This window comes from Anoplolepis gracilipes, unplaced genomic scaffold, assembly GCF_047496725.1.
Source record: "Anoplolepis gracilipes unplaced genomic scaffold, ASM4749672v1 Contig20, whole genome shotgun sequence".
Taxonomy (NCBI): Eukaryota; Metazoa; Arthropoda; class Insecta; order Hymenoptera; family Formicidae; genus Anoplolepis; species Anoplolepis gracilipes.
In genome coordinates this window covers 162,667-186,106 of record NW_027328668.1, presented here as the reverse complement: position 1 = coordinate 186,106, position 23,440 = coordinate 162,667, and the positions used below count along the sequence as shown (strand labels likewise).

Genomic DNA, 23,440 nt, shown 5'->3' with positions numbered 1-23,440 from the left:
GAGAGATCTCAAGTTGTATGGTTGGTTGGAAAACATCACAATCTGCAATGGGAAGATGGAAACGTCCCATACTACATGGCTAAACGTTTAATCACTGAGGCTGTGACGTTGAAAGATGCATCTTCTCGAGTGTATGTCAAAGGACATGAAAAACGAGAATGGTTGGCAAATTTACTGGAAGACGATGCGAGAATCGGTCTTATTTTCGAGACATTGGATAACGACTATGATGACGTTCCTACTTTAGATAAATTAGATGCTACTCTGCGTTGCGATAGACATGTACGAAATTGCGTTTTACAAAATGTATTTAAAATATTCAATTGGTGGTCGAATCATCATCATGAAGGTTCAATCAATATTTACATTAAAACTATACTTCAAGTATTATTTTCTATATTCTGTAATTAAATTTTTTAATTTTAAATAAATTTGAAATTTTTATACATTTATATTTCTTTCACTGTTGCCTTCTTTTCTTACCATCATGCTCTCTCCTTTCCTTACACATCATACTCTCCTTGTTCTACACCTATAGCGCTGTTTTCTCACCATGCGCGCTCTCTATTCTTTCTCTCACCATGCGCGCTCTCCTTCCCGCTATCCTTCTTCCTCTCTATTCTTTCTCTCGCACCCATATCTCCTTTTCTTACCATTATGCTCTCCTTTTCTTATCATCATCATCATACACTCCTTGTTCTACACATATACCGCATCATACTATAGAACGCCTGATTATATTTATAATCAAATTAAATATACATGATAATGCCTACCCGCTATGCGAAACGTTATTCTTTAGTGCAAACATCCGTACTGTCGGCGTTCTGTTTATGTTATCATTTAGCCAAAATATTATCTCTCGCTTTGTCGTATACATTTGTAACCGAATATTTGAATCGATTTCATCATACGACGCACACACAGTGCTACAACTTTTGAATAGTTTAGCATCGCATAAACTACAATGCCTTCGGCAGTGCCATGAATTCTATAGTGCAATTTTTACAAAATCGTGAAATTGGTTTACCAAAGACTTATATAAGATCGCTAAAACTGTTTTTCAAGATCCGTGACAATATAGATTTTTTATGTGATGTGATCAATGAAAATATCGATATAGAACATATGCGATTTAAAGATGTTCCGGAAATAAGGCATCTTCAAAAAGTGAGGCTGCTACTGATAAAAAGAATAAGAAGGAAAGACTTTTTAGAAGAAAGAAGAAAGCGACTTGTACATAACTCATTTAATACACACACACACGCACATGTGTTGAAAAAAACTGATAAAGACTCAAAGGATCTTTTGTCTATCGACCTCGCTGCGTAATTTAAGCCTAGATGCTGCTATACATCCCCTACTTTTCTTTCCCGAGACGTTGGCTAATTCCGTTAGAACTTTCATCAAGACTGTATTAGACTGTGACCGACTAAAGTGCGCAAGTTTTAAAGATACCGCACCACGAGATATGTTCGTTAGTGGATATAATTTTTACTCGAAACTGGCGTTATTTGGCAAGGACGATGAGGGACTTCGCACACGAATTAATGAGAGTTGTGCTAAATATAGCATTTAAAAACGTAAGTATTTACTTTTTTAATAATATTGGTACTAATAGCGTTACTAATAACGTTACTAATAGTACTAATAATAATGTTTTTTTTACAGTACGAGTCACAGGCTAATATAAAAATTAGGGGTTTGTAAATATTTACGATAGACAAATTAAAAGGATGTTCCGGCGCCACGAGAGAGAGTTATACGCATGGGTGCGTGATGATCTTTGGGGTAACACTCCCGAAAACTGAAGGTGTAAGGAGGTGACTCCTCAGTTTAACGAGGATCGTCTTTGTTTGCGGAACTCTTTGGTGAGCTTCCGTATGAGGTGTGGGAGACAGAGGAACCGAAGCTCCCCGAAACTCCGCAGGAGGACTCCAGGTCGTCAGATGAGAGAGACTCCGAATAGATTGTGAGTATATATAATTTTTATCATTTTTAAGAAAATATTTTTTAAGATGCTAATAAAATTGTTTTTTCTGTTTCAGAGCTGCTACCCTAGATCATTATTTTAATTTTTTAAATTTTCTATAATTTTAATTTTTTTTTATATTTTTGTAATTAAACATATAACTATTTTAATTTTTTAAATTTTCTATTATAATTTTAATTCTTTTTTATATTATAATAATTTTAACACATACACAAACACACACATACACATTTTATATGTACACATACACACTTTTTAAATAAAAAAATTTATATATATATATATTACTTATTTGCGCCTTCTTCATCTATCCCATCCTTCTTCCTCTATATTAGATAATAAGATATATATAATAAGATAACATTTAATATTATAAAAATTAACATACAAAAATTATCTTTTTCTCGCATACGCCTTAGCCTCCGTCTTGTTTCTCCTTTGTTATCCTTCTTCCTTTCTATTCTTTCTCTCGCACTCCATAACACGCTCTCCTTCTCGCTTTTCTCCTTTCTCTCTATTCTTTATCTCGCACCCATTTCTCCTTTTCCTACCATCATGCTCTCCTTTTTCCTATCATCATGCACTCCCTTGTCATACACATACAGCGCCTTCCTTCTCACACGACATCATACTCTCTTTGTCCTACACTATATAGAACGCCTATAGCACCGTCTCCCTCTACCGCGTTGCGAACGCCTATCGCACCGTCTCCCTCTACCGCGTTGCGAACGCCTATAGCACCGTCTCCCTCTACCACGTTGCGAACGTAATTATTTATTGCAAATATACATTATGGATAAATAGTGGGGTTAATATTTTATCTATAACAGTTGACATTCTTCTCTCTCACCATCAGACCTCCGCAGTCAATCGGAGAGGACACTCCCTCCACGTGCGGAACCATATGTATGCCCCCCCCCCCAAGAATCTAGGAGTGACATTTGGTCCACCCCCTTCAATCAGGGGGGGTATTTGGTACCCCCCTCTCAGATCCCTGAATTAGAACTCTCTTTACCTATCTACTCAAATGCCATCGACGATGGCGAACGCGAAGCTTTTGAATCGGAATATTACACGGCGATAGCGCGACAGCAAAGGCGCTTATCGCGGCGCATCAAAGAGACGACCCACCGCAAAGTATCGGTAATCAAAACGCGACGTATACAAACAATTCAGTAAATTAGATACAGTTACCTCCGATAAACTTGCCGACGTTAATGGCTCTTACGATCAGTGTAATTTTCGTGACATGTTTAAGGTGGTAATCTGTTGTACCTCCGGGAGGGGGCATAAGGCATAGGATTTTGTAGGATCGTGCAGGGATGGCGGGAATACGGCGGGCTGTTTCCCTCTTTTATTTACTCTCCTTTATGTCTTTATCAAAATTTATCTCTTTTATTTGCATTAAGTAGCTTCTATAACCTATATATTACTAACAATAAACGATATTTTAATTAAAATCAATAGCGTGTTGTTGTGTCACTGCTCCCAGCGGATGTTATTTCACTCGCGCTTACTGTCGGTTAAAGTGAGAGAGCGGTATCTCAAGTGTACACTGTCGAACAGGTGGTCTGATACGCGTCGACTTATCTCAGGCGCGCGTATATCTCTTAGTTATTCGTGTATCTCGATCTATTTAATAACTGCCGTGACGATTACTCGTTAGGATCTAATCAACGACTGCCCGTCACTTCATAGCGGTGGGTGCTGTTCTTCCCTCCGAACTGTATGGTTTTTCGGAGGGGATCTCTTAGCAACATGACCAAATATGGTTATGTTGCTGAATTCGTGGATTCGTGTTTTAGTGCAGGCGAGGAAGTTCAAAGTCGAATTTCCACGCTTGTACTTTTTGCAATTCGGCGACACCTTTCCGGTGTGTCTCCGAGAGCGCTTTCCGGTCTCGTGTTCGCGCTCGGTCTCGGGCGCGCGTGGCTCACTGCGTCAGCGGCTCGCGCGATTATCGCTTCGATCGCGATGCATTCCTGCATCAATTCGAGTTACTTTCATTATAATTATATGTATATATATATGTTGTATATATATATATATATAATATGTATATATATATATTCATTTATTTAATATATAGCCTTTTCTGGGGCTATAACAAATCGATGAAAATCAAAATTTATCAGATATAAAAAAATTATATTACTTGCGTTTGTTTCTTAAAGGCGTAGCCGCGGAGATAATAGCATCAATTACAATGTCAGCAGACAATTACAAGATCGCGTGGAACCTTCTCGAAGGGCGGTTTGAAAATAAATGTGTACTCGTACATCATCATTTACAGGCATTGACTGAGTTTCCAGCAATTCAAAAGGAATCTCATACAGCATTGCGTTAATTACTGGACACGACAGAAAAATATGTCCGTGTCTTAAGGAAATTGGATCAACCTACTGATCAATGGAGCGTAATTTTAGTATACTATTGACGGCGAAACTCGATAGCACAACAAAACGTGCACGAGAAAATAAAACAGGTTACTCAAAAGAGGTTACTACGTACGATCAATTCATTGATTTCATAACTAATCGTTGCATAATGTTAGAGACCTTGCAGCTAGATAATCAAAGGGCATCCAAGACCACAACATCAAATGCTAACAGCAAGGCTAATAATCCAAACAAAAAAACAATCGCCGCCGCTGCGGCATTAGAAGTTCAGACAAAATGCCTAGTTTGCAAAGAAGGCGATCATAAATTGTATCAATGCCTGGCATTCCTCAATGTAACTCCTCAGACTAGAGTTAAGGAGGTTCAAAGGGCCAAGGTATGCTCAAACTGTCTCAAGGGAGATCACAAGTCTGAAACATGCGGATACAGCACATGTCGTCTATGTTCTAAGAAACACAATACACTTTTGCATTGTAACAAACAAGCTGACATTACAAATACGGAAAGCGAGGGACATCCGAGAGATTCGTCGGACGACTCGCGATCGTCAGTGGGCACGCAGCCTACGTCTCTTGCACATTGCGCGGTACGTACTAGTGATCGAGAGCTATTAGCTACAGTAATTATTAAGATACAAGACACAGCCGGCGAATCTCACGAATGTCGAGCGTTTCTCGATCCTGGTTCGCAAACAAATTTTATATCCGCAATCTTTGTAACCGAATGTAATTGTCTCAATATAAAAATTATTTGTCGATTCGCGGTATTCGTGGTACACAAACGACAGCATTTACAGAAACTCAAACGGTAATTCTTTCGAAATTCAATACATTTAAGGTAAAGCTCAAGTTTTCAGTGTTACCAGAGATAATATCACAATTGCCACTTTCAGAAATAAATATATGTAATCTTAAGATATCTGAAACAATAACATTAGCAGATCCATCTTTTCACATTCCGGGAAGGATCGATGTTTTGCTTGGCAGCTCTATATTTTGGGATTTGTTATGTGTCGGTCAAATCAGATTAGGCAAAAATCAACCCGTTGCTCAGAAGACAAATCTAGGTTGGATCGTTGCTGGCCCTATGGGATCCGAAAAATATACAAGACCGACAATTGTCTCAAGTGTTATGTTGCCATTCACAGACACAATTCAAAATCAGCTGGAAAGATTCTGGCACGTAGAAGAAGAAGCTCCATATATCGAGCCATCCAAGAATGACAAAATTTGTGAGGAAGAATTCGCTCGGACACAAAAGCGTAATTCAGAGGGACGATTCGAAGTGCAACTACCGTTTCAAGGCAATATTGAACAGCTCAGATCGTCACGAGAAATTGCTATTAAAAGGCTTAAAGCTATTGAACGCAAATTCGTCAAAACTATAAATTTAAAGGAACAATACAATGATTTCATGCGTGAATATCAAATTTTAGGTCACATGACAAAAGTGAAGAAGATACAGCTGTGAATTATCTTTCTCACCATGCAGTATTAAAAGAGGACAGTGTAACGACAAAGCTTAGTGTTGTGCCTCCGGGAGAGTGCACAGGGATTCGAGGATTTTCTGGGAAGACCGGGGAGATGGCGGACCGTTCCTCTCCTTTTATTTATTCTCCTAATTCTTCTTTAAAATTTTTATTAAACTTCTTTTATAATCTTCATATAACTTGCTCAATAAACAATATTCTAACTAGAATCTATAGTATGATATTTTGTCACTGTGTCTAGCATACGTATTTACACTCGCGTGTATTATCGGTTAAAGGGAGAAAGCGGTATCTCTCGTATATATTCTGTCGTACAGGTAGTCTGATACGCGTCGACTTATCTGCGGCGCGCGTATATCTCTTAGTTATTCGTGTATCTCGTTCTATTTAATAACTGCCCGTGACGATTATCACTCGTTAGGATCCTTTTTTACGACTGCCCGTGACGATTATTACTCTTTAGAATCTGATCAACGACGCTTCATTGCGGCGGGTGCTGTTCTTCCCTTCGAACTGCATGGTTTTTCGGAGAGGATCCCTTAGCAACATGACCAAATATGGTTATGTTGTTGAATTCGCGTTTTAGTGCAGGCGAGAAAGTTCAAAGTCGAATTTCCTCGCTTGTACTTTTTGCAATTCGGTGACACCTTTCCGGTGCGTCTCCGAGAGCGCTTTCCGATCTCGCGTTCACGCTCGGTCTCGGGCGCGCGTGGCTCGCTGCGTCAGCGGCTCGCGCGATTATCGCTTCGGTCGTGATGCATTCCTGCATCATTATAATTATATGTATATATATATTCATTAATTAAATATATAGCCTTTTCTGGGGCTATAACATTAGAGTCGTTTTCGACGCCTCAAGCCCCACGTCCTCTGGAGTAGCGCTCAACGATATTATTTGTGCCGGTCCTACAGTACAGCAGGACCTATTCTACATACTATTAAAATTTCGTTAACATCGATCTGTGATCACTGCTGACATACAGAAAATGTATCGACAGATACTCTTACAGGAGGATCAGCGTGACTTACAGAGAATATTATGACGACAGAATCAAGACGAATACATTCAAGAGTTTCGACTCAATACACTAACATACGGGTTAGCTAACGCACCAAGTTTGTGAGATGTTACGCAATGATTTTTACATCGATGATTTGTTATCTGGAGGAAACAGTGTAAGTACTTTAAAGAAAATTAAAACAGATCTGACTAACATATTACATTCAGCAGGATTCACACTCCATAAATGGAATAGCAATGAGTCATCAATAGTAAACAACCATTTAAAGTTGCCGACACTACCTACCAAAGAGGAAATCAAAACGTTAGGAATTTGTTGGAACACAACGGATGACAATCTGCAATACAAAACTCAAGCAATGGCAAAAACGGATCGTCCAACTAAACGATCAATATTATCAACTATTACACAAATTTACGACCCACTCGTATTGATGGGTCCGACGATAATTTGTGCAAAGATCGTACTACAGCAACTATGGAAATTGAAGCTAGGATGGGATGAATCATTACCGTTAGATCTTCATACAACATGGATCAAATATCAAGAAAAAATCGAGAACATGAGTCTAATTGCGATCCCACGACATGTTATATGCGCTGAACCACAGCATATAGAAATGCATGGGTTTTGTGACGCCTTAGAATCTGCATACGGAGTTTGCATTTATATCAGAAGTATGAATGAATCTGGAAAAATTTATACTCAACTCCTATGCGCGAAATCAAGAGTAGCCCCTCTCAAGCGAGTCACTTTACCACGGCTGGAACTGTGTGGAGCACTGGTACTTGCAAAACTCGGACAAAGTGTAAAACAAGCACTGTCAATCAACATCGATGCCATTCATTATTGGAGCAATTCGACAATAGCGCTGGCGTGGATTAAGCATAGCCCCGAAGAATTACAAACATTTATTGCTAATCGAGTAGCCGATATTCAACGTATCGCACCCGAAGTTCGTTGGGCTCATGTAAAATCGCAAGATAATCCAACCGATATAATATCCAGAGGTTCTAAAGACACTTAACCTATGATGAAATGGACCAGGCTGTCAATGGATAAGTTACATTGGCCGTGTGAATTCATATCATCACCGAACTGCATTCCTGAGCTCAAAAAACAAACAACAGTATTTCATTGTACTCGATCGGATATCAAATGGTTCACTAGATTTTCATTTCTGACCAAGCTTAAACGCATCACGGCCTATTGTTTACGATTCAAAACAAACACTTTAACTAAGGAATCAAAAAGATACGGATTTCTATCAATAGAGGAACTGGAAAAAGCCAGAACAACACTCATACGGATGGTTCAATCGGACGAATTTGCCTTGGAGAGAATGGATCTTCGGGCGAACAAGGGAATCAGCAAAAAAAGCAAGCTTGTCACATTGAATCCATTTCTCGATCAAAAGGGAATCTTACGAGTAGACGGCAGACTTTGTCACGCTAATATTGAATACTCCCGACGTCATCCGATAATATTGCCAGCAAAGCATCCTTTTACAGAACTAGTTATTCGCGATAGTCATTTGAGACAATTGCATGTCAGGCCGCAGGGTATTCTTGCTAACATAAGACAGTCTTATTGGATTCTTTCAGGTTAGGTTAGGGCGACAAGCGGTTAGACGAGTTTTTAGAAAATGTATCGCATGCTTTCGTGCACGTCCTACTAACATAGATCAAATGATGAGAGATTTGCCTAAAGATAGAGTAAGACATTCTCGAGCATTTTTGCATTCTGGAGTGGACTACGCAGGTCCTTTTAATATTAAGATATCGCGAAACAAAAGCGGGAAAGCATACTTATGCATTTTTGTGTGTTTCTCCACAAAAGCTACACATCTAGAAGTAGTTAACGATCTATCGACTACTGCATTTCTAAATGCCTTAAAGCGATTTATTGCGAGACGCGGAAGATGCGCTAAATTAGTCTCGGATAACGGATTAAACTTTGTTGGAGTTAACAATGAGCTAAAAGCGTTAATTAATATGATAAAGGCAGAGAATAAAAAAATTGAAAAATTCCTTGCAGATCAAGCTGTTCAATGGACTTTCATTCCGCCATACTCGCCTCACATGGGAGGACTATGAGAAACCGCTGTCAAAGCAGCAAAGACTTATTTGACGAAAATTGCAAATAATGTGTCTCTAACGTTTGAGGAACTTTACACTATTTTTACGCAAATCGAAGTGATTTTGAACTCTAGGCCGTTGTGTCTCTCAGATAATCCTCAAGACTGTGAAATATTGATACCAGAACATTTTATTATCGGCGAACCTCTTAATTCATTCCTAGAACCTGATTTATTTGACGTACTAACTAATAGATTAACTAGATTTCAATTATTGTCACAAATGCGTCAACATTTTTGGAAACGTTGGTCCAGTGAATATCTTACTCAATTGCAAAACAGATACAAATGGTAAGGGTCTAACCTCGAGACTATTAAGGTTAATGCCTTGGTGTTATTAAAGGATAAGGATTTACCGCCTTTAAAATGGCGTTTAGCAAGGATTGTTGAAGTCTTTCCAGGTGACGACAATCATGTACAAGTTATAAGCGTTAGAACGTCAAGCGGCATTACGAAACGAGCAGTCAATAAGATATGTGTATTACCTATCGACATATAAACTTTAATTTTTGCGTATTTATTTTTGGACTTTATGCGTTCTTTATTATATAACTTGTCATTTCATTATAGCGTACGTGCATTCAATTAAGATAACACTATTTTATGTTTACTTCTTATATTGTATTCATTTTTACTACTAGAATATTATTGGAAGACAGACCTTCCAAGGCGGGCAGTATGTTTAGTAATTACATTATTCACACGCATATTTGTGACCCCTTTTTAAATTTAAATTGTGCGCGACTACATTTTATCTGCAGCGACTCTACCGCGCCTCTATAACTACACAGAGAGACACGGCGGAGACTGTAGCACGAGACAAGAAAGGACCAGTGGGTCTAAAGCGAGCGTACAGATAGCATGTATTAGTGATAGAAATAGTTCAGTAAATTAAAAGTAAAATTTACTGTACACAAACTAAAAGATTAAAAATGATATAATGGATAGAATTCGATGATTGAATATCAATTTTAAAATACCAAACGGAACGAAACTCGTCAGATGTAATTAGAAGACAACGAACGGAAATCAGTTGTATCGGATACCAAAAGTATTCGCCTGACAGATCACCTTTACTCGATAACGATTGAAAATGAGCAGATAGGAAAAATACCAAACCCCCTCCAAGACAGGAACCTAGAGAGAACCCCTTGAGAACCAAGTCAGTCGACTGCAAATCGTTACCCTGACAAGACCTTAGCCAAAATTGACGACTAATAGATCATTGATTATTTGAATCATATTTAACATCATAGTTTAAGCTGTGAAAGTGATGATTTAATCTAACCGAAGATTTTTAACAAATTTTGAGAGAAGATTATCCCCGATTTTAAAGAGTGAATAATCAATCCAGTAAGTAGTAAGTCGATTTTTATTTTATTAACATTAGAATTAAATATTAAATAATAATTAATTAAATAGAAATAGTAATTTAAACATTTTTAAATATGATTAATGAATTATTTTCATAATAAATCATATTCATATATTTAATTAATTAATTAATTAATTAATTATATATATCCTTTTAAAATTTTTAAAAACCATTCCCTGTTACTGCTATTGTGAGACGACACCTGTGATTTATGTCGGTCTATACTTTGTGTATGGATTTACAATCATAATCGATTGGATCCATAGTAATTCTTCCTCAAATTCCTTCTCTTAGATAATAGGAATGATTCGTGTCTGATCTACACTTTATGTGTGGACTCTTAGTCCTCCTGTTCAATTAACATTAGTTCGTCTCCTTTAATTACTATTAAGAGAAAGAGGTGTGATTGCGTTTGGTCCACACTTTATGTGAAAATCCACAGTCACAACCGATTGGATTCACAATAGTTTCCATTATTTATTTTAAATAATTTTTCTCTATCCAATTTAAATTTATAGTTACATTTAACTTAGGCCTAGATAGAGGAAGTTTTTGTGACAAGATACTCTCTCGGTGGTTTTGCTATTGCCTTCCGAGAGGTGGCGATTAAATAACATCGAATAAAAATTCGATGGTTCTGTTCGGATTTGAACCCGAGATCTTAGGTATAGCGAGCAGACGCTCAATTCACTGCGCCAGAATCGCACACACATATATATATATGTTACGCATTGTTGTGCCCGTGCCGTGAGGATAGGGTCTTCTGGGATATTTGCCCAAAGAGTTGGAACTCAGGCAACAAATAAACGCACTCCGTACTTGTTTAGTAAAAGAATATATTTCGGTCGTACTGTTACACTATTCTCACACTACTGTTAACTCGCGTATTCGGTCGTCGTATAGACGAACCGTGTAGATAGGTCGATAACTTAATTATGCGCGGCTCTCTTACTAACGACTTTCTTACGAGCGACTTTCTTACGAGCGACCGCGATGGGTCTCGCGATCGGTTTATATATCGCTTTAATTTCGAGGATGGAAGGATGAGGTTTTCCGGGTCGGAGCGCGGGACGTGCTCCGTGCTCGGGTGTCGTAATGCTTATTCAGCTTGACCGTGACTTGCTTTCTTGTTGGTCACGTCTTATTTTTCTTTCTTAATCTTTCTATTTAATTCTTATTTAATTTTCTTATTTAATTCTTTTAATGCTTTGCTTTGCTTGCTTAATTTTAGTTTCTTATTTTTTAATTTTATGTACTTTTTCTTTCCAGGTAAGTGTATCGGGTTACGACATCCTTCCCCCTTTGAGAAAAGAAAATTTACTAGCGGTAAATTTTCTTTACTTTATTTTCGCTTCTTAGTCTATGTTTTTACATTTTGTCTTATTAATATAACATGGCTGTGTTGTTTTCGTCATCTAGTGTTGTGTCGGATTGGTAAGGTCTGTTATAAATTTTTTCTCTTTGTACTCGTGGTGTGCTTATTTGAATTGTGCTTATCTTGTTGTTCTTTTTTCGTTTGCTTCCTTCTTCTTACTAGGTGAGTTAACACTACAATGCTGAGTATAATTATTGTTCCTGTGATGCCTGATATCGCGGGATATATTACATGTTCTCGTATCAGTAGACTGTCTTTATTTATCTGTCTGTCTGTCTCGGTCAGTGTGTTACTCAGTTTAATTAATTCGGATGGGTTCCGTATTATCTTTCGTAATTTTATGCTTTCTACTTTGTCTTTTGGTTCGTTCGTCTGTTTTTTCAATATGCTTGTTAGGTTGTAGTCTATCTTGTAGGGTATCTTTGTATTTATATGTTGTTATGGCGGGTTTGCTCGCTTTTATTATTATGTCGGGCGTTACTAATTTATATTTTTCTTTTATTGTTATTCGCCCTGACCTTTTGATTTCGGTTTTCTTTGTTTCTCCGTTACTACATGTTACTTCTATTGGTTGTCTTTTCCTAGCGGAGTATATCCACGAGTCACTCAGCGTTATCCATATCGTTGAATTAGCGTGTATGTGTCGTGTGTTGCAGCTGTTTGTATGTGTGTCTGTTCGTACGTATGTCTGTACCTCGCATAACGCTTGGCTGTCTATGTGATGTGTCGGATGACTTCTTTCGCATACATGTTAGTTGTCGTTTCGCATACATTTTGCTAATTCGCTTTCCGTGGTTGTAAAATACGTTCGACTATCGGTGTCTATCGCTATTATCGGTTGGCTTACTTCTATACATATAAATATGTCGTCTTGTTTATGGACGGGTAGAGGGATTGTTTTTATTATCTTGTATGTAGGGTACATTATTAATGGAAATCTTACTATCGTAATTATTCCTATACTATCGTAGTATGCGCTTATTTTTATAAATTTCTCGATCTCTCCCCAATTTTCTGGTGCAATGTTGAACGGAAAGTGCGTTCCTTGCGGTATTTGTGCCGCGATTTCTTTAAGATTATTTATTATGGTTTCGATCGGTAGTACTCTTATGTTTATTATTCCGCTTTTCGCGCTATTTAAATGCGATATCGGTAATATCCGTTATTAATCTTCTGATGATCGCGTTTAATACGATGAAATGTTCGTCCATCTCTTCTCTGTGTCCGAATCCTGTTTTCATCTGTATCCAGCTTTGTCGCATTTTCTCTGTCACATTTAAAAACTTGTCTTCATTTTCTTGTATTATTTTTTCTGATTCTTCTACGTGTGCAATGGTTGCGTTTAACACTTTAATTTGATTCTTCAACGCATGCTGTAGTGTTTGTTGATTTCCTTCTAGCATTTTCAATTGTTCGTTGATTATTTTTTCGTCGTCGGCATCCATCGTGCCGAATAGCGTTTTGGCTATGGTTCCTAGTCCATCTACGAGTCCTCTCCTTGTTTTCTTTGCTAACTGATAGGTCGTTCTTGGACGTGTTAATAGAGTTACTGATTTTTCGTACTCTTGTTCTGTCAGTTGCAGTAAGAGGCTACAAGTTCTTTTCATTTTTTCTTCCAGAGGTTTATCATAGCATAACGCTCTCGTTTGCGCCATGTATCCTACTAACTGCTCTTGTCGGTGATCTATTGCGGAGATGTCCGTTTTGATTACCATTTTCCATGTGGACTTTACTTGATTGATTTTTCCTATCTTCTCAAAATATGCCTGGTTCCTGTGAGAATTTTTCTATCTTCGTCGGTGTCAGCTTTTTCTGTTCTGACTGTGCTCCAAGTAATTAGACTCCTGTAATATAAATAGTATCATATTATATCACTGCGCTTTTTTAGAATGTTTCGTGCATTCTTTATTCGCGTTGCGCTTTTACACATGTAGCTGCTTTCGCTGTTCTTTCTTTGCTCTTAGTTAGTCTTCAGTCGCGATCCTGTATGGTTCCTTTCGCTTTGTGTTGGATTGTTTATTGTCGAGCAAGTTTCATGGCTCCCAACGCAGGTGACATTCAGTTTTCGAGTGATCAACAGATTGTGCGTGATAACGGTGAATTGGTTTCTCGCGAAGAGCCCGCGGAAGACCATTTTTCTCGCAGTTTTGTTCCGCGAGTGGTGCCTCGGGTTTCTGAGGTGGTGTTTGAGCCTATCCCGGACACGCCGTTTACCTCGGTGCCACCTCACCGGTTTTGGCTGTCAGGGCGCGGTCGCCACATTTGGGATCAGGGTGCCTTCCGGTATTACGGGTCTATATCGTTTCGTTCGCGGCCGTGGCGCTCCCTTTTAAGGTAAGCTGTATTTTATTTACATTTACTTCGCTTCTTTATCGCTTTCCTCTACGCGCGGCGCCGCCTACTATTCTAATTTTCGATGAACGCTTTTAATCGGTTTACGTGTACGCGTATCGTCCTTCTTTCCATTTTTATCGTATAGTTTAGTCCGAATTCTTTTCGGTAATTAGATAGGGTCCAAGCCATAGGGAATCTAACTTCTTTGATCGCCCTCTACGAACCGTTTTGTCGTGTAGCAGGACTTTCTTTCCTACTTTGAATGTAGTTTCGCGTGTCTTCTTATCGTAATTTTCCTTCGCTTTTATTTTTTCGTTGCGTAGGTGCTCCTTTGCGACTTGTTGCGTTGCGCGTAACTTTTCTCACAGTTCGTTTGCGTAGTCTTCGTACGTGTATGTAGATTTTGGCGGTTACGATAGAGTTGTCGGTAGGGTTGCTCTGTGTCCGTAAATTAGTTCGAACAATGTGAATCCTGTCGCTGTGCGGAGTAGTATTATACGTGAACATTGCGTATGGGATCCATTCGTCCCAGTTGGTTTGATCTGCGTTGATATAGTGTTGTAAATACTCGGCTAGTGTACGATGTGATCTTTCCAGCGCTCCGTTGCTCTCCGGATGATACGCTGTTGTTTGTATCTTTTCGATTTTTAACAATTTGTAAGTGTTTTTAAACATCTCGCTTAGGAAATTTGTTCCTTGGTCGGTTAGTATTTTTTCTGGAATACCGTACTCGAATATTATTTTCGTTGTAAATTCTTTTGCGATTGTGGCGGCTTCTTGGTTCGCTATTGGTATCGCGTTACTAAATTTTGTTAAATTATCTTGGAAGATTAAGATATACTTGTTTCCAGTATTTGTAGTTGTTAGTGGTCCGACTATATCTAGTGCACATTTTCCGAATGGCTTATCGGCAGTGTCCGTGATTATTAACGGTGCCTTATTTTTTTCTTGATAGTTTATTTCGTTGGCATAGTTCGCATTTCGCTATATAATTTTCGACGTCTTTTGTTATTCCTTTCCAATTATGCATTAGTCGAATTCGATTTATTGTTCGTTCGACTCCTTGATCTCCTCCTAGGGGTGCGTCGTGGTATTCGTATATCTTTTGTTTCTCCTCTTCCGTATATTCTTGCATTGTTCTCGCGTCGCGTGCCTCTTCCTCTTGAATTGCATTGATATCCGCTACGTGTCGACTCATCGTTTCTGTTCGCTGTTCCGGCTTTATGTATTATTACATAATTGTATTCTTCTAATTTAAGTCTCCATCGGGTCAATCGAGATCCGGGATCAGTGACATTAAATAACCACACTAACGATTTGTGGTCCATCACGATCGTGAATTTGGTTCCATATAAGTACGGTCGAAAATGTTTAATGGCCCATACTATAGGGAGTAACTCTTTCTCTGTCGTACTGTAATTCTGTTCTGCCTTTGTTAGTACTCGACTCGCGTACGCTACGGGTCGGTCTTGTCCTATCTGTCCTTGCGATAATATGGCTCCGATTGCATAGTTGGATGCATCTGTCGTCACTATAAATTCTTTTGTAAAATCTGAGTACTTCAGTACCGGTGCTGTCGTTAGTTTTTCTTTTAGTAATTCAAAGGCGTTCTGTTGCGCTTGCGTCCACTCGAACTTGTTTTCTTTTTTGGTTAATCTTGTGAGTGGTCTCGCTATCTTGGAAAAATTTTCAATAAATTTCCGATAATATCCAGCTAATCCTATAAATGCTTGTACATCCTTGACCTTTTTTGGCGTCGGAAAATTTTTTACAGCTTTTAATTTGGTTGGGTCGGGTGATATTCCGTTCTCCGTAATTATGTGTCCGAGATATGTCACTTCCTTTCTTAGAAATTCACATTTGTCGGGCTGTAATTTTAGTTTTCCTGTAATTTTTTTAGTACCTCGATTAATCTGTTATTGTGTTCCCTTAAACTAGCTCCAAAAATTACAATATCGTCTAAATAAACTAGACATTTTATTCCTTGCAATCCGCTTAACACGGCGTTCATTAATCGCTGGAATGTGGCGGGTGCGTTTTTTAATCCAAACGGCATTCTGTTAAATTCGTAGTGTTCATACGGCGTGGAAAACGCTGTTTTACTTTTGTCACTTTCTTCCATCTCGATCTGGTGATATCCTGATACCAGGTCGAGGGTAGTAAAATATTTTGCGTTCCCTAATTGATCCAATATATCCATAATATTCGGTAGAGGGAATGAGTCGCCTATTGTTAAGTCGTTTAATTTTCGAAAGTCTACCACCACTTTAAATTTTTGTTTTCCGGATGCATCTAACTTCTTCGGAACGACTAGTAAAGGTGCGTTCCATTGACTCACGCTTGCCCTAATTATTCCATTATTCAGCATCTCCTGCATTTGTCGATTGACTTCCGTCTTTTGTTTTTCTGGCAGTCGATATGGTCGTACGTTAACCGGTGCGCTATCTGCTCGTGTTGCAATTTGATATGTCACCGCGTTTGTACATGTGAGTGGCTCTCCGTCGGTGTGGAACACGTCACTGTATTCCTCGCAGATATCTCTTATCGCTTTTTCCTCTTCCTTATTTAGGCGTCCACTGCGGAGCTCTTCTAATATTTTCTCGGTCCGTCGTAGGCTTTTCTCCTCCGTTGTCGAATGTGCGAGATTTATCTCCGTTGCGTCTTCGGCTTCAATTTTCTCAATTGTTATCTGTGGCATTGTAATTTCGACTTCGTTTATGTTTGTATTCATTACGCTCGCAGGGCATAAGAATTTTTCGGGTTTGACTAGGCAGTTCCCTATAAATACGCCTGGTATTATTTCCTCTGCTTGGGTTACTCCCATCATGTCGATTGTCGTTGCCACTTGTACTATCGTCTCGCTCCGAGGCTGTAATGTGATCTTTTGATAAGGGTATAGTCTCAGTATATTTCGTCCGATTTTTAGCTGTTTCGTTGAGTAATTGCATATCGCTTCTTATTTTTTGAGAAAATCTATTCCTATTATTCCTTCATACTTAATCGGAAAATTGTCTTTTATGACATAAAATCTATGTTTTATTTTTTCATCTTCCAACTTTATCGTCGCATTTATTCGTCCAATGGTATATACCTGGTGTCCCGTCACGCCCGTGAGGGTTATTTTATCTTCGGTTATCATCGTTTCTCCTTTTAGATTTCTCACTTTGATAAGAGAAATGGCTGCTCCCGTATCGCATAATAAATTAATTTTTCCTCCTTTTTCCTCTCGCATGGGTAATGCAACTAAGTCTAGGCCTGTGTGTGAGTGAGGCATTCGTCTTACGTGTGATACGTGATACTCGGCGGCAGGTCGACGTTGCTTCTTATCTTCTTTCTCCTCCTCGTCGCTATTTCGAGCGGAATCAGATCTCTTTTTTCTTCTTTCATCGTCGTACCGATTTTTAATTTCCCGGCTGATTTCGTTTTGTACGATTAGGCTGGTCCTTATACGGTCGTCCGTGTAATATCCAACATTCTTCTTGCCTATGTCCGGTCCTTTTGCAATGGTTGCAATATTTATTCACGGTATTCACGCGCGAGGGTCGCTCCGGTTTTGATAATGAAAATCGCGTCGCGTATCGATTCGTCCGGCATTCTCGTCCGTAATGCCCCATTTTTCCGCATTTCTGCAGTTGTTTGCATTTCTGGCATTGTGCAGTTCTTTTATTATCATGATTATGCGCGGGCGTTGTAGCGTTCTTTGGTCGTGCGCCGGCACATGCCGATCCCTTGACCTTCTCTTCCGTGCTCGCGGCTGATATCGCTTCTTGCAGTGTCATGTATCCTCGAGAACGTACTACGGTTTTAATGTCGTCGTATAATCCGATTTGAAAATTCTCTAAGGCTTGCTGCTGTATTATTTTAAAAATTATCCGCTTGTGCTCCGTCGCATAATTTTGTCCGTCTAGCATCGACTCGTACAATTCTATTGCTAGTTTGTCTGTTCGAAGTCCGTATGCTCTCGCGCTTTCGGCGGTTTTCTGTTTTAGCGTATTGAACTCTATTTGCAAATGTGTCGTGTTCTTTCTACTAGCATAGCACGCTTCCAGTTCTTGCTTTAATTGTACAAAATTTCGGATCTTTCGCGTCTGAAAATCTAGCATCGCTCTGCCTTTTAATTTGGTACATAGTACGGCACCTAATAGAGTGACTTCGTCTAATAGATCAATATTTTCAACCGCGTACGTTGTCTCGCTTAAAAATTCTTGTAGTTTATTTGGCGATCCGTCGAATTCTGGTATTAGGCTTCGTGTCTCTTTCAAGGGTAAACTTTCGCGTCCTCAATGGTATCGTACATCGTCGGGCGAGTAGTCTTCTTCAATTTCGCGTCTGTGATTTGTTGGCGTTAGGCTTCTGTTATTTCGCGTTTCCTGTCTTTCGCGAATATAATCGATTTCAAGGTGTAAGTCCTGAATTTCCTGCATCAGCATTTGTATCATCTCTCTACTATTATCGTTTATATCGCTTGTTCCGAGTCTCGGTTCGACGTGTCTCTGTGTACGTGGTTCTGCCGATTCCTCGCTTATCTCGTGTAAGTGTTCGATTTCTCTATTGACCTCGTCGGCAATGACGTTCGGTTGAGCTACCGGAAGTGTTCGGATCATGTTTCTTCTCTCGCGGTATTTTAATTCCGGATTAAAAATACTTGAGTCGTAGGACGTTAATGAAAATTCGCGTCGGTGTGTCACACGGCTTGGTGTGCTTATCGCTGACTCGGCGTCGGATAACTGACCGTCTTGATTCGCGATTATGCTACGATCTATTTCGTTGACCGGGAGTTCGCGTTCTGCTAATACGTTCGCTCCGGGTTCGCTTTCGGAAGAACTTTCGCTTGAGTAATATGCCTCTAAATGTCTGCGCACTCTATTACTAAGTCTCTAAGTGCGGTTTTTGCTACTCTTTGCGGGCTTATATTAAACTATTGGCTTTTTCTGCCGATCCGCTGTGTAGCTACGATGCGTTCGCTCTATTATTTGGTCGTTTGTTTCGTCCTTCCGACATTCACGCGTTACAATAGTAAATTTTTCGTTCGACTTACATTAGTATGATGAACCGCATTTTATTTGATCGCTCGCTCTCGCTGTTTGAGGTAGATCGGTGCTTTCTCAGGTTGCAGTCCGGCTGTTGTCTCAGCGTACCGGGTGTTCGGGTTTCCTGGTTGTCTTCTCCGTTGTAGTGGGTGTGTTTGGTCCCGACGTCCTTTATTTCCCTTGCGTTACTTGTGCTGGCGTATCCCACCGCTGCCACCAATTAATGTTGTGCCCGTGCCGTGAGGATAAGGTCTTCTGGGATATTCGCCCAAAGAGTTGAAACTCAGGCAACAAATAAACGCACTCCGTACTTGTTTAGTAAAAGAATATATTTCGGTCGTACTGTTACACTATTCTCACACTACTGTCAACTCGCGTATTCGGTCGTATAGACGAACTGTGTAAATAGGTCGATAACTTAATTACGCGCGGCTCTCTTACTAGCGACTTTCTTACGAGCGACCGCGATGGGTCTTGCGATCGGTTTATATATCGCTTTAATTTCGAGAGTGGAAGGATGAGGTTTTTCGGGTCGGAGCGCGGGACGTGCTCCGTGCTCGGGTGTCGTAATGCTTATTCAGCTTGACCGTGACTTGCTTTCTTGTTGGTCACGTCTTATTTTTCTTTCTTAATTTTTCTATTTAAATCTTATTTAATTTTCTTATTTAATTCTTTTAATGCTTTGCTTTGCTTGCTTAATTTTAGTTTCTTATTTCTCAATTTTATGTATTTACTTTTCCTTTCCAGGTAAGTGTATCGGGTTACGACAACATCAAAGCAAGATTCTTAAAGGAGAAATTTTCATTGCTTTTTATTATAGAACATAATACAACTATTTTTATTATATAAATTTAAATATAATAATTAAACATAAACATAAATATAAGTATTAAATATATAAATAATCTCTATTAGTGAAGTGCTAAGAATTTCTAAAATAAGCTTTTTCAGATCTTACACTACACAATCTCAGATTTATAGAAAATTTTACAGATTTCTGTTCTAAAGTTATCATCAGACGTAAACATATGAATTTTGGTGGCAGCGGTGGGATTGTTATAGTGATCTACCCTTTAATAATTATATTGTTTAATGATTTTTAGTATACAGAATGTCCGAAAATTCGCGCAATATCCTTTAAGGGAAGATAGAGAGTATTATTCTGAACAGAGAAGTCCTGTATCATTTCACGATTTTCTCAATATTTAAGAAAATATTAATTGTAAAAGATCAGCTAATGAAGTGCCGCGAGAAGCTCGCGGCGCGAAGACGCTTCCCATTGTTACTTGATACTAGGCCCGCGACGAAGCAGTGGGAGGAGCGCTTTGCGAGCGCGCTTCGCTATGACAACCAAAAAAATTATACACATAATGCACGCTCGCAAAGCGCTTCTCCCACTGCTTCGTCGCGGGGCTAGTATCAAGTGACAGTGAAAAGCGTCTTCGCGCCGCGAACTTCTCGCGGCACTTCATTCGCTGATCTTTTACAATTAATATTTTCTTAAATATTGAAAATCGCAAAATGGTAAGGGACTTTTCTGTTCAGAATAACACTTTCTACCTTCCCTTAAAGGGTGTTGCGCGAATTTTTGGACACCCTGTATGTACATATATATGTACTGCATATTAATATTGCACTTTAATTGTTTTCATTTAATGAATTCCCATAACTCTGTATTATGTACGATTTAATGATTAAAATCCTTATGAAGCATTTAGGCAATTAATTAAAATTTGAAATGGCATATTCGACTCGTTCATACGGTACTACTGAGGAACTCGAATTTAGACAAAAACATCTTGACGAACGCGAGAAGCAATTACGCGAACAGTAACAAACTATGTAACGCGAACATAACGAAATAAAAAAACAATTACGCGAACAGCAACAAGCTATGCAACGCGAACGTAACGAAATGGAAAAACAATCACGCGAACGCGCCGGTAATAGTAACGAAGCTATAGATGCAGAATCTCTTATACAGCTGCTTTCACAAATTCAAAATGAGCTCTCTCAATTACGAAATCTGCCGGATCAAATAAATCAATTAGAACAACGTGTAAATAATGCGTCGCAGGCCACCTCTCACCCTGAAGAAATCTCAGGATTGCCAGTTTTAAAGGACGTTCCGGCACCCTTACCTACTGTAAAGTTAAAAGATGTTATTGCCAATATCTCCGAGTATGATGGTTATAAAATATCAATATTTCAGTTCGCTTGTGCCTGCGACCGCGCATGCGATTTGATATCTTCAGTTCAAGAACCAGAGCTGGTTCAATTCATCATTAACAAATTAGAGGGACGCATATCAAGTAGTTGAAGGAAATATATATACTCGAGTCGTTGATCTTTTGGATAGATTAAAAGCTATTTTTGCACTGAATAAATCAATCGCGCAGTATAGAGGCGAACTCGCTAATATCTACAAATTGCCAAATGAAACAATTTTAAAATACGCCGGAAGAACCAAAGATCTCGCTATATTAGATGGAAACAGGCGCCAGAGTAAGAATTTAAGCTATAATTTTACGGACGAAATAGACAAAGAGGTTTTGGAGGCTTTTACTAACGGATTGCCATCTAATATAATAACGCGCATGGAACACAGGCGAATATTAAATTTAGACGAAGCCATCAAGTGGACTGTAAATATTTCAAAGAATTTAGAAACGGAAAAATTACGTGAACGACACTCTTTTCAAAAGGCCGTCCTTTTATTACGCTCGGACATACGAAATGTAGAGCCATTATACCCCGAACCACCGAAATCAATTCTAAAAAATTCAAGTACTCCACATCCATGGATTAAACCTTTAATTCCGGGCTAACCAGGCCCAAATTTCCCCAATGTATGTAGATATTGTAAATTCCCGGGACATGAAATATCTGCTTGTAAAAAACTAGTCTTTCGAAACGCCATGCAAAGTTCGGGAAACTCCGAAAGCTGCCCAGAGATGAACGCGGCCTGGGATACGGCTCAGGGTACAGCGCACCCAATCTCTGCGGAGACAGAGCCAATAATAATCGAGAGTTGAAATAACTATAAATAATCAGGGTTTCAAATCTATTCCAGATGCAACAGTAGTAGTGGCAAATTCGGGAACCACTACTTCTTTGCCTAAAGTAATGTTAATTTGTGAGAATCTAAAAGGATATTGTACCTTTATGATTGACTCTGGCTCTGCCATAAATATAGTTAAGTTACATATTTGAAATGATATTGCTATAGATTTAAATGATAAGATAATACTAAGAGCATTAGTAGCAATCCTGTCAAAACGTCAGGATCCGTAACTTTTATATTATCAGGACGAGTAACAAAATTCTACGTAACAGAGGATGATATATCCTTCTCCAGTGATGGGATTCTCGGCTCGGAATTCTTAAGAAAGAACAATGTTATTTTAGATTATAACACCGAATGTTTAAAGGTAGGAGAGATGATAATTCTATTTTATAAAAATAAGAAATTAAAGATACCGGCCCGAACTGTGGTACCGGTCTCGTTTAATGTTACAAATCCTGAGAGCATGGACGGATATATTCCATATCAGAAACCTGTCAAAGGATTATATCTGGGTGAAGCCATCGTGGCTAATTCACAGGACAAAGGGCATTTAAAAGTATACAACGCCATCGAGAGTGACCACGACATAATACTGAAGCCATGCACCTGATTGATTATGATTCCACTGATTTAATTAATTATACTAATCTCATTGATTCCATTGATTTTACCACTGAGTCTCCTAATTCCACTGATTTCACTGATTTTACTAGTTCCATTGCTATTTGTTACTATAATGAATCAGATAGCGCTAAGTTCAAAGATCGTTATAGTACATTAAAGAATTTAATAGAGCTTAGTCGAAGTTATTTAAACGAAGAAGAAACGAGAAAGATCATGTAGAAATGATATTAAAAGAAAACAAAGACTGTTTCTTTTTGCCAGGAGATAAGTTAAAATCATCTAACCTTGCTCACTCTATCCCAATCATTGATAATATCTCTATCCATGTCAAGCAATATAGATATCCGTCTGTCCATAGAGAAGAAATTACTAAACAAGTAAATAAGATAAGAGATCGAGGAAAACGAAAAAAGGAAGGGGTTTTGGAAGTCGCCTTATTTTCCTCTTTCTCAAAATCAAAAGAAAATTAATATCGAATTCCCAAAGAAACACATTTAATCATAAAAATGTGATTTCTCTAAATTTGTGAAAGAAAAGAATCGCAAGAATAAATTTGCAAATGTTGTTTAACCCCAACATTTGTCTAAGGCGGAGG

General features: G+C 38.7%; 2 protein-coding genes and 1 pseudogene across 2 annotated transcripts; 2 read left to right on the top strand and 1 right to left on the bottom strand.

Moving 5' to 3' along the window:
• Nucleotides 1–7,006: 7,006 nt before the first annotated feature.
• Nucleotides 7,007–7,930, top strand: LOC140675676 (uncharacterized). The gene has a single exon (XM_072910293.1). The coding sequence runs from the start codon at nt 7,007–7,009 to the stop codon at nt 7,928–7,930; it is 924 nt and encodes a 307-aa protein (XP_072766394.1).
• Nucleotides 7,931–7,936: 6 nt separating this feature from the next.
• LOC140675675 (uncharacterized) lies at nt 7,937–8,999 on the top strand. The gene is made up of 2 exons (XM_072910292.1): nt 7,937–8,507; nt 8,743–8,999. Exons 1-2 carry the CDS (start codon nt 7,937–7,939, stop codon nt 8,997–8,999), a joined length of 828 nt encoding a protein of 275 aa, XP_072766393.1.
• Nucleotides 9,000–17,525: 8,526 nt separating this feature from the next.
• LOC140675644 (uncharacterized) lies at nt 17,526–20,362 on the bottom strand (annotated as a pseudogene).
• Between the last annotated feature and the right edge of the window lie 3,078 nt (nt 20,363–23,440).